At 45.9% G+C, this 12,094-nt stretch overlaps 1 protein-coding gene across 1 annotated transcript; it reads left to right on the top strand.

The window, feature by feature from the left end:
• The first annotated feature begins 6,713 nt into the window (after positions 1 to 6,713).
• LOC105896322 (mucin-3B-like) lies at positions 6,714 to 11,303 on the top strand. The gene is made up of 10 exons (XM_031580259.2): positions 6,714 to 7,300; positions 7,397 to 7,512; positions 7,626 to 7,687; positions 7,955 to 8,026; positions 8,115 to 8,257; positions 8,496 to 8,558; positions 8,645 to 8,810; positions 9,077 to 9,238; positions 9,853 to 9,947; positions 10,451 to 11,303. The coding sequence occupies exons 1-10, from the start codon at positions 6,814 to 6,816 to the stop codon at positions 10,747 to 10,749; spliced, it is 1,665 nt and encodes a 554-aa protein (XP_031436119.1). The 5' UTR covers positions 6,714 to 6,813; the 3' UTR covers positions 10,750 to 11,303.
• Positions 11,304 to 12,094: the final 791 nt, after the last annotated feature.

Here is a 12,094-nt window from a genome sequence, read left to right as displayed (position 1 = left end):
TCCCACGACTCTGTCGTCATCCACTTCTGAAGGGACAAGCACATCTGCTGAAGTCACAGCCACATCATCTTCAGCTACTTCAAGTCCCACGACTGTGTTGTCATCCACTTCTGAAGGGACAAGCACAACTGCTGAAGTCACAGACACATCATCTTCAGCAACTTCTCCAAGTTCAAGTCCCACGACTGTGTCGTCATCCACATCAGAAGGGACAAGCACAACTGCAGAAGTCACAGACACATCATCTTCAGCGACTTCAAGTCCCACGACTGTGTCGTCATCCACTTCTGAAGGGACAAGCACAACTGCAGAAGTCACAGTCACATCATCTTCAGCAACTTCAAGTCCCACGACTGTTTCTTCACCCACATCCGAAGGGACAAGCATAACTGCTGAAGTCACAGACACAACATCTTCAGCAACTTCTCCAAGTTCAAGTCCCACGACTGTGTCGTCATCCACATCCGAAGGGACAAGCATAACTGCAGAAGTCACAGACACATCATCTTCAGCTACTTCAAGTCCCACGACTGTGTCGTCATCCACTTCAGAAGGGACAAGCACAACTGCTGAAGTCACAGCCACATCATCTTCAGCAACTTCTCCAAGTTCAAGTCCCACGACTTTGTCGTCATCCACATCAGAAGGGACAAGCACAACTGCAGAAGTCACAGACAACATCTTCAGCAACTTCTCCAAGTTCAAGTCCACGACTGTCTCTTCATCCACATCGAAGGGACAAGCACATCTGCTGAAGTCACAGACACACATCTTCACCAACTTCTCCAAGTTCAAGTCCCACGACTGTGTCGTCATCCACTTCTGAAGGGACAAGCACAACTGCAGAAGTCACAGACACATCATCTTCAGCTACTTCAAGTCCCACGACTGTGTCGTCATCCACTTCTGAAGGGACAAGCACAACTGCTGAAGTCACAGCACAACATCTTCAGCAACTTCTCCAAGTTCAAGTCCCACGACTGTGTCGTCATCCACTTCTGAAGGGACAAGCACAACTGCTGAAGTCACAGACACAACTTCTTCAGCAACTTCTCCAAGTTCAAGTCCCACGACTGTGTCGTCATCCACTTCTGAAGGGACAAGCACAACTGCAGAAGTCACAGACACATCATCTTCAGCTACTTCAAGTCCCACGACTGTCTCGTCATCCACTTCTGAAGGGACAAGCACAACTGCTGAAGTCACAGACACAACATCTTCAGCAACTTCTCCAAGTTCAAGTCCCACGACTGTGTCGTCATCCACATCAGAAGGGACAAGCACAACTGCAAAGTCACAGACACATCATCTTCAGCAACTACTTCAAGTCCCACGACTGTGTCGTCATCCACTTCTGAAGGGACAAGCACAACAGCAGAAGTCACAGATACATCATCTTCAGCGACTTCAAGTCCCACGACTGTCTCTTCATCCACATCCGAAGGGACAAGCATAACTGCTGAAGTCACAGACACAACATCTTCACCAACTTCTCCAAGTTCAAGTCCCACGACTCTCTCTTCATCCACATCCGAAGGAACAAGCATAACTGCAGAAGTCACAGACACATCATCTTCAGCAGCTAGTTCAAGTCCCACGACTGTGTCGTCATCCACTTCTGAAGACAAGCATAACTGCTGAAGTCACAGACACATCTTCAGCAACTTCTCAAGTTCAAGTCCACGACTTGTCTTCATCCACATCTGAAGGGACAAGCATAACTGCTGAAGTCACAGACACATCATCTTCAGCTTCTTCAAGAGTCCCACGACTGTCGTCATCCACTTCTGAAGGGACAAGGCACAACATGCTGCAGAGTCACAGCCACATCATCTTCAGCTCCAAGTTCAAGTCCCACGACTGTGTCTTCATCCACATCGAAGGACAAGCAAACTGCAGAAGTCACAGACACACATCTCTTCAGCTCCAACTTCAAGTCCCACGACTGTGTCGTCATCCACTTCGAAGGGACAACCAAACTGCTGAAGTCACAGACACAACATCTTCAGCAACTTCTCCAAGTTCAAGTCCCACGACTGTGTCGTCATCCACTTCTGAAGGGACAAGCACAACTGCAGAAGTCACAGACACATCATCTTCAGCAACTTCAAGTCCCACGACTGTGTCTTCATCCACTTCGAAGGGACAAGCACAACTGCAGAAGTCACAGACACATCATCTTCAGCTACTTCAAGTCCCACGACTGTGTCGTCATCCACTTCTGAAGGGACAAGCAAACTGCTGAAGTCACAGACACAACATCTTCAGCAACTTCTCCAAGTTCAAGTCCCACGACTTGTGTCGTCATCCACTTCTGAAGGGACAAGCACAACTGCTGAAGTCACAGACACAACATCTTCAGCAATTTCTCCAAGTTCAAGTCCCACGACTGTGTCGTCATCCACATCAGAAGGGACAAGCACAACTGCAGAAGTCACAGACACATCATCTTCAGCTACTTCAAGTCCCACGACTGTGTCGTCATCCACTTCTGAAGGGACAAGCACAACTGCTGAAGTCACAGCCACATCATCTTCAGCAATTTCTCCAAGTTCAAGTCCCACGACTGTCTCTTCATCCACATCTGAAGGGACAAGCACAACTGCAGAAGACACAGACACATCATCTTCAGCAATTTCTCCAAGTTCAAGTCCCACGACTGTGTTGTCATCCACTTCTGAAGGGACAAGCACAACTGCAGAAGTCACAGACACATCATCTTCAGCTACTTCAAGTCCCACGACTGTGTCGTCATCCACTTCTGAAGAGACAAGCACAACTGCAGAAGTCACAGACACAACATCTTCAGCAACTTCTCCAAGTTCAAGTCCCACGACTGTGTCGTCATCCACTTCTGAAGGGACAAGCACAACTGCAGAAGTCACAGACACATCATCTTCAGCAACTTCTCCAAGTTCAAGTCTCACGACTGTGTTGTCATCCACATCAGAAGGGACAAGCACAACTGCAGAAGTCACAGACACATCATCTTCAGCTACTTCAAGTCCCACGACTGTGTCGTCATCCACTTCTGAAGGGACAAGCACAACTGCTGAAGTCACAGCCACATCATCTTCAGCAATTTCTCCAAGTTCAAGTCCCACGACTGTCTCTTCATCCACATCTGAAGGGACAAGCACAACTGCAGAAGACACAGACACATCATCTTCAGCAATTTCTCCAAGTTCAAGTCCCACGACTGTCTCTTCATCCACATCCGAAAGAACAAGCATAACTGCTGAAGTCACAGACACATCTTCAGCAACTTCTCAAAGTTCAAGTCCCACGACTGTGTTGTCATCCACATCAGAAGGGACAAGCACAACTGCAGAAGTCACAGACACATCATCTTCAGCTACTTCAAGTCCCACGACTGTCTCGTCATCCACTTCTGAAGGGACAAGCACAACTGCTGAAGTCACAGCCACATCATCTTCAGCTACTTCAAGTCCCACGACTGTGTCGTCATCCACTTCTGAAGGGACAAGCACAACTGCTGAAGTCACAGCCACATCATCTTCAGCTACTTCAAGTCCCACGACTGTGTCGTCATCCACTTCTGAAGGGACAAGCACAACAGCAGAAGTCACAGATACATCATCTTCAGCGACTTCAAGTCCCACGACTGTGTCGTCATCCACATCCGAAGGGACAACCACAACTGCAGAAGTCACAGACACATCATCTTCAGCAACTTCTCCAAGTTCAAGTCCCACGACTGTGTCGTCATCCACATCAGAAGGGACAAGCACAACTGCAGAAGTCACAGACACATCATCTTCAGCTACTTCAAGTCCCACGACTGTGTCGTCATCCACTTCTGAAGGGACAAGCACAACTGCTGAAGTCACAGACACAACATCTTCAGCAACTTCTCCAAGTTCAAGTCCCACGACTGTGTCGTCATCCACATCAGAAGGGACAAGCACAACTGCAGAAGACACAGACACATCATCTTCAGCAATTTCTCCAAGTTCAAGTCCCACGACTGTGTCTTCATCCACTTCCGAAAGAACAAGCATAACTGCTGAAGTCACAGACACATCTTCAGCAACTTCTCAAAGTTCAAGTCCCACGACTGTGTTGTCATCCACATCAGAAGGGACAAGCACAACTGCAGAAGTCACAGACACATCATCTTCAGCTACTTCAAGTCCCACGACTGTCTCGTCATCCACTTCTGAAGGGACAAGCACAACTGTTGAAGTCACAGCCACATCATCTTCAGCTACTTCAAGTCCCACGACTGTCTTGTCATCCACATCCGAAGGGACAACCATAACTGCTGAAGTCACAGACACAACATCTTCAGCAACTTCTCCAAGTTCAAGTCCCACGACTGTGTCGTCATCCACTTCTGAAGGGACAAGCACAACTGCAGAAGTCACAGACACATCAACTTCAGCAACTTCTCCAAGTTCAAGTCCCACGACTGTGTCGTCATCCACATTAAAGGGGACAAGCACAACTGCAGAAGTCACAGACACATCATCTTCAGCTACTTCAAGTCCCACGACTGTGTCGTCATCCACTTCTGAAGGGACAAGCACAACTGCAGAAGTCACAGCCACATCATCTTCAGCTACTTCAAGTCCCACGACTGTGTCGTCTTCCACTTCTGAAGGGACAAGCACAACTGCTGAAGTCACAGCCACATCATCTTCAGCAACTTCTCCAAGTTCAGGTCCCACGACTGTGTCAACATCTACATCTGAAGGGTCAAGCACAACTGATCAAGTCACCAACCCAACAGCTCCAGCAACTGCTCCAATTTTAAACCCCACGACTGTCTCGACATCCACATCCGAAGGGACCGGCACAACTGCTGAAGTCACAGCCACAACATCTTCACCAACTTCTCCAAGTTCAAGTCCCACGACTGTCTCTTCATCCACATCCGAAGGAACAAGCATTACTGCTGAAGTCATAGACACAACATCTTCAGGAACTTCTCCAAGTTCAAGTCCCACGACTGTGTCGTTATCCACATCAGAAGGGACAAGCACAACTGCAGAAGTCACAGACACATCATCTTCAGCTACTTCAAGTCCCACGACTGTGTCGTCATCCACTTCTGAAGGGACAAGCACAACTGCAGAAGTCACAGACACATCATCTTCAGCAACTTCTCCAAGTTCAAGTCTCACGACTGTCTCCACATCCTCAACCGAAGTGGGGGCAAGCACAACTGCTGAAGTCACAGACACAACATCTTCAGTAACTTCTCCAAATTCAATTCCCACGACTGTGTGGTCATCCACATCCGAATGGACAAGCACAACTGCTCAAGTCACAGACACATCATCTTCAGCAACTTCTCCAAGTTCAAGTCCCACGACTGTGTCGTCATCCACTTCTGAAGGGACAAGCACAACAGCAGAAGTCACAGATACATCATCTTCAGCGACTTCAAGTCCCACGACTGTCTCGTCATCCACATCCGAAGGAACAAGCACAGCTGCTCAAGTCACAGACACATCATCTTCAGCAACTTCTCCAAGTTCAGGTCCCACGACTGTGTCAACATCTACATCTGAAGGGTCAAGCACAACTGATCAAGTCACCAACCCAACAGCTCCAGCAACTGCTCCAATTTTAAACCCCACGACTTTCTCGACATCCACATCCGAAGCGACAAGCACAACTGCTCAAGTCACAGACACAGCATCTTCAGCAACTTCTCCAAGTTCAAAACCCACAACTGTCTCGACATCCACATCCGAAGGGACAAGCACAGCTGCTCAAGTCACAGACACAGCATCTTCAGCAACTTCTCCAAGTTCAAAACCCACAACTGTCTCGACATCCACATCCGAAGGGACCGGCTCAACTGCTCAAGTCACAGACACATCATCTTCAGTCACTTCTCCAAGTTCAAGTCACACGACTGTCTCGACATCCACATCTGAAGGGACAAGCACAACTGCTGAAATAACAGACCCAACAGCTGCAGAAACTTCGCCAAGTTCAAAACCCACGACTGTCTCGACATCCACATCCAAAGGAACAAGCACAGCTGCTGAAGTCACAGACACATCATCTTCAGCAACTTCTCCAAGTTCAAAACCCACAACTGTCTCGACATCCACATCCGAAGGGACCGGCTCAACTGCTCAAGTCACAGACACATCATCTTCAGTCACTTCTCCAAGTTCAAGTCACACGACTGTCTCGACATCCACATCTGAAGGGACAAGCACAACTGCTGAAATAACAGACCCAACAGCTGCAGAAACTTCGCCAAGTTCAAAACCCACGACTGTCTCGACATCCACATCCAAAGGAACAAGCACAGCTGCTGAAGTCACAGACACATCATCTTCAGCAACTTCTCCAAGTTCAGGTCCCACGACTGTGTCAACATCCACATCTGAAGGGTCAAGCACAACTGATCAAGTCACCAACCCAACAGCTCCAGTAACTGCTCCAATTTTAAAGCCCACGACTGTCTCGACATCTACATCCGAAGGGACAAGCACAACTGATCAAGTCACAGACCCAACAGCTTCAGCAACTTCTCCAAGTTCAAGTCCCACAACTGTCTCGACATCCACATCCGAAGGGACAAGCACAACTGCAGAAGTCACAGACACAACATCTTCAGCAACTTCTCCAAGTTCAAGTCCCACGACTGTCTCGTCATCCACATCCGAAGGGACAAGCATAACTGCTGAAGTCACAGACACAACATCTTCAGCAACTTCTCCAAGTTCAAGTCCCACGACTGTCTCGTCATCCACATCCGAAGGGACAAGCACAAATGCTCAAGTCACAGACACATCATCTTCAGGAACTTCTACAAGTTCAAATCCCATGACTGTGTTGACATCCACATCTGAAGGGGTGAGCACAACTGGTCAAGTAACAAACCCAACAGCTTCAGCAACTTCTCCAATCTCAAAACCTACGACATCCACATCTGAAGGGACAAGCACAAATGATCCATCAACTGACACAACTGGTTCAGGAACCTCTGCATGGTCAAGTCCAAGTACATCCACACCATTCCCAGCAAGCACTACACCAACATCAACACCAACTCCAGCAAATACAACACCAATGTCTACGTCCACAACAGCAACATCCACAATGTCGACATCATCACCAACTCCAACAACTATGACATCAACACTATCCCCAACACCAGTATCCACAACACCAACAACTACATCAACAACAACACAGAAGCCCATCCAGTGTGAAAATGGTGGAACCCCAAACGAGGACAATCGATCTTGCCTGTGTCCTCCTCTTTTCACCGGTCGCACATGTGCGGTTATCAACAGCATCATTTCTCCAGGTTGGTGTGGGTAACCCTAGCCCTTCATAAGGAAATAAAGACACACCTCTCCGAGTGTCTGGGATGTTTTATCTGATATGTTTTCATCTCTTTCAGAGACGCTCAAGAGGACAGTTCAGACAACAATTGAAGTTAAAAAGATGTTCATACCAGAATATGAAGATATAACTTCAAACGAATATAAGACGTTTTCAAAAACTTTCAAAGACGAGGTTAGTGACCCGTAGTGAACTAGTAATAACCGGACTTCCTTCTTTCTGCCTGTCTGTGGGGATATTTCTGCAGTTCAGTTTCTTCTCCGCTAATCCAATTTCTCCTCCCTCAGATGACTGCCATATATGCCAACAAAGTGATAAACTTCAAAGAAGTGGTGAACATCACTCTGAAGTAAGTTTGAAAAGATAAATGTCTCAACAGTCAATAAAACAGACTAGTAAAATTGGGACTTCACTAAACATGTTATCACTAGGGGCTCTACTGATATATTTCATAAAGTGAAGCACATTTATTTGGGGGGGGAGGACGGGACACTATGTTAAGGGGGATTAACCCTAACCTAAAACAAGCCTCGTGAAATCATCCTGCAAACTAGTTCGCTAATCCTGCAAACTGCTAATCCTGCAAACTGCTAATCCTGCCTATTTCCCCTTTCAGGGCTTCCACAGGTGGTGCTTCCAGGACCAGAAGGACTTTGTTTAGTGGGATTTCTGTAAAAGATACGACCAGGTAAATAAAATAATGGACAGAACAGCCTTTATGAAGTAGTACTTAAAACGGAACATTAACCTCGTTGATTATGTTTTCTATTTGTCAGTAAAAATGTAAGTGCTTCACACGATATCGTTGTGGAGGTTCCCAACGACAAAGAGTCTGAAGAGGCCTTTGATGAAACCTTTGAACAGGTTAAAGAGACTCTCGATGCTGTGGGAAACTGTTCAACACCAGCTAACATTACAGGTGATTCACATTCAACACCAGCTAACATTACAGGTGATTCACATTCAACACCAGCTAACATTACAGGTGATTCACATTTGACTACAGAAAGAGTGAGTGAGTTTGAGAGAGAAATATTCCCTCTTTAGTTACAACACTGATTTCAAAAGATGTTTGATTTAAAGACTGAAGATCTGCAACATTTTGACGATGTTTACTGACTTAGTGCTTAAAATGGTGTTTTATTCTTCCTTTAAAGGTTGTCCATCATTTGGAGTTGGAAAAGTCGAACCCCCGACGCCGGTGGCACTTAATGAAAGTGGTGAGAACAGCGAAAACAAATATGTCTGCTAAGTTTCAGTGCATGGAGCTGAGATAAACACCTTCACTGCTTTCTCCTCCTCACAGCTTTCTGCAGGTCCGAGGTGGAGCCTGGTTTTGAGAAGTACTTTTCTCCCGTCCAGGTGAACGGGAAGCTCACCTGCATCTCCCCGTGTGAACCAGCCCATCCTCAACCCAAAGGGTGCCAGAACGACGGCACCTGTGAGGTGTTAAGAGAGGGACCCACCTGCTAGTAAGAACCCCATGGAAATGTTATTGTTGTTACATGCAGTCTCTAATCCAATACCTTTGCTCTTCTGGCAGTCCAGTCTGTGTGTGTGTGTGTGCTCAAAAACCCCTCAGTCTTCACACACAGTCTGCGGCTCGGACAGAGAGGGGTGTGTGTGTGCTTAGTATGGTGACAGAGAGGGGTGTGTGTGTGCTTAGTATGGTGACAGACAGGACCATGAATCTTTGTGTTTCTGAGTATGCGTGAGTAAAGTGATGGTTCTCCTCCAGCTGCAGACACACAGAGCAGAACTGGTACCTGGGCTCTGACTGTAGCTACCCCGTGCACAAGGTTGGGTTCTACGCCGGCCTAGGGGCGTGTGCTGCTCTTCTGGTGGCCTCAGTCGGCGTGCTGTCTGCTTGCGTCATACTGAAGCACAGGAAGCAGAATCGGTAAGGACCAATGCAGTGTGTGTGTGTGTGTGTGTGTGTGTGTGTGTGTGTGTCACTGTGTGTGTGTGTCACTGTGTTTGTCACTGTGTGTGTGTGTGTGTGTGTGTGTATGTCACTGTGTGTTTGTGTGTGTGTGTGTGTGTGTCACTGTGTGTGTGTGTGTGTGTATGTCACTGTGTGTGTGTGTGTGTGTGTGTGTGTGTACGTCACAGTGTGTGTGTTTTTGTGTGTGTGTCACTGTATGTATGCGTTTGTGTGTGTGTCACTGTGTGTGTGTTTGTCTACGTTGTGTGTGTGTCTGCGTATGTGTGTTTATGTATTTGTGTGTATCACTGCGTGTGTATTCGTGTGAGACAGAGACAAACAGAGTCTTTAACTGTAAACATAAACAGTCTCTAACTGTAAATATAAACATTGATTGCTTGTAGGTGGTTATTTGAGCTGTAGACTTTTAATGAAATGCCTAGCAACCAGCTTAACTCAACATATGGTATGTGTGTGTGTGTGTGTGTGTGTGTGTGTGTGTGTGTGTGTGTGTGTGTGTGTGTGTGTGTGATAAATCTCAATATGGTGTGTGTGCGTGTGATAAACCTCAATATGGTGTTGAATTTCAGGGAGAATGACATGAAGAATGAGCTGGTGAATCAGTGGATGGAGGATGACTTTGAGTGGCCCACCTCTGGCAGAACATCACACACACCGTCAGCAGGTAAGGACCCAAACATCACACACACCGTCAGCAGGTGAGGACCCGAACATCACACACACCGTCAGCAGGTGAGGAGTAGAACATCACACACACCGTCAGCAGGTGAGGAGTAGAATATCACACACACCGTCAGCAGGTGATGGCCTGAAGTTCCTCTGAATCCAGTGTGGCCTTGAGGAGGAAAGCAAACGTACATATGAAGAGAAGAAAAGGCTTATGAGGAATTCCATTCAGAAATACATCAGTGTGATACATGCAAACTAAAACATACGTTAACAAAGAACTGCAGAAAAGGGGAAATTGCTTCTTCAAACCCTTCATTATATCGTGATAGGAAGTAAATGTAGAATTATTATTTTTGTTGTCAAAACTGAAACTAATGAAATGAAACACATTTTCTGTAAGTGTTTGGGTGATTAATGGTAATGTAAGTGAATGTGATGTGAGTGTGTGGTTGATTAATATGGTGATTAATCTAAATGTGTTTGTATTCCTCTCTATAGGGGCGAATGCCAACCCTGCCTATCAGAGTGGGAGTTTGTACACGCAGCAGGGACTGGGTCTACCAGGCCTCCAGTCTAGGCCAGCACCGGGCCAGATGAGGGCCAGAACCGACCCACACTGGGCTTCTCTACAGCAGGGGCCCTCACACAGAACCGACCCACACTGGGCTCCCCTACAGCAGGGGCCCTCACACAGAACCGACCCACACTGGGCTCCCCTACAGCAGGGGCCCTCACACAGAACCGACCCACACTGGACTTCCCTCCGGACCCCCTCTATTAGCTCTTTTGACATTTAGCGTCTCTAGCTAACGGATCTGCTATGTCACAATTAATGGATCAATGGCAATATCTCACCCATGTCAACAACTCTTCAACACTGCTGTTTGCCAAAGAACAAATTGATTATTAGACAGTTAATCATATTATTAAAACCACATCAGTTCTTTACTGATTGCTGGTCATGATGATACGCTGCTGTACTTGTAAATGTGTGATGAACAGTTACTTACTCAATATACATATATGATATAATATCAATTTACTAAATACTACAATATATGATATAATATCAATTTACTAAATACTACAATATAGAATACTGAAGTATACTGAAACTGCAGGTTATCTAATCGTAGAAACCCTCGGCCACATAAAGTATTTATTTATATAGCCATTCAGGGTCATTTCCCCTTTTATTTATCAATGAGTCGCCTGTGGCTTATGTTGTTGACTTTTGTGTTTATTTTTAAATTTAACTTAATGTATGTTATGTCTGATGCTATATAATGTATTAGGACTTGTATTATTGAGGATCACCTGCTTAAATAAAAATGCATCATCTAAGAATCTGCACGTGCAGTGGTGTACGTTAGTGACTGAACTGTACTATAGAGTTTCACCACTAAGAATCTGTATGTGCAGGGAACTATTTAGTAAATATAAAGAGAGAATATGAAACAGTGTTTGTCTTTCTCACTCTGTTTCTCACTCTCATCTCACTCCATCTGCCTGTGTGTGTGTGCACGTTAGAGGATGTATACCTTACCCGAGCCCGTCGGATCCCGTTCGGACAGCTGCACTCGGGCCGGGTTCGGACAAATATTTCAAAATTATAATCGGGCTCGGGTCGGGTATCCGTTGAGTGAAGTCAACGTGTCTGCTTCACATTATGCAGAAGTTCGTTTTTTGAGAATGAAATAAATCACATTTAGGATCAAAGCCTTCTTCCCGTGGCGGGAATTTGCTTAGGTCCTAGCTGTGACAATGCAATTACAGATGGCAAAATGGCATCACGGAGGAAGTTAAAGAGAAACTGTCATCTGGAGATTTTAAAACGATACTAAACAAAGGGAAATCTACTGTATGGAGATATTTCTGCTTAGTAGTCGATGCAGATTATAATTAGGCTGTTGGATATGTCCAATGTAAGAAGTGTGAAGTTTTAATGAAATATCATTGATGCAATCCTCTGTCTCCACAACAGCATGGATTAAACCTCGATGGTTGGACTATGTAGATAGTTTTTCATGGTAAGACTTGTCTGTTGTGCCTCCTTTGGTTTAGCATATAACGTGAGTTTTATTAAGGCATAGCGTGTGTAATGTGTGGGCTATTTCATTCCGTTTGTTAACCTTTCATGCT

The sequence above is a fragment of the Clupea harengus genome, chromosome 14 (genome assembly GCF_900700415.2).
Source record: "Clupea harengus chromosome 14, Ch_v2.0.2, whole genome shotgun sequence".
In the NCBI taxonomy this organism is placed as follows: Eukaryota; Metazoa; Chordata; class Actinopteri; order Clupeiformes; family Clupeidae; genus Clupea; species Clupea harengus.
Note: the sequence above shows the minus strand (reverse complement) of the source record. Positions and strands in the feature narration are given on the sequence as shown.

Excerpts from the sequence above, each read along its gene's own strand:
- LOC105896322 (XM_031580259.2), top strand. The coding sequence starts at position 6,814 with ATGACTGTGTTGACATCCACATCTGAAGGGGTGAGCACAACTGGTCAA. Across the intron at positions 8,559-8,644 it reads GGTGGCACTTAATGAAAGTG|CTTTCTGCAGGTCCGAGGTG; the intron begins GTGAGAACAGCG and ends TCCTCCTCACAG. Across the intron at positions 9,948-10,450 it reads ATCACACACACCGTCAGCAG|GGGCGAATGCCAACCCTGCC; the intron begins GTAAGGACCCAA and ends TCCTCTCTATAG.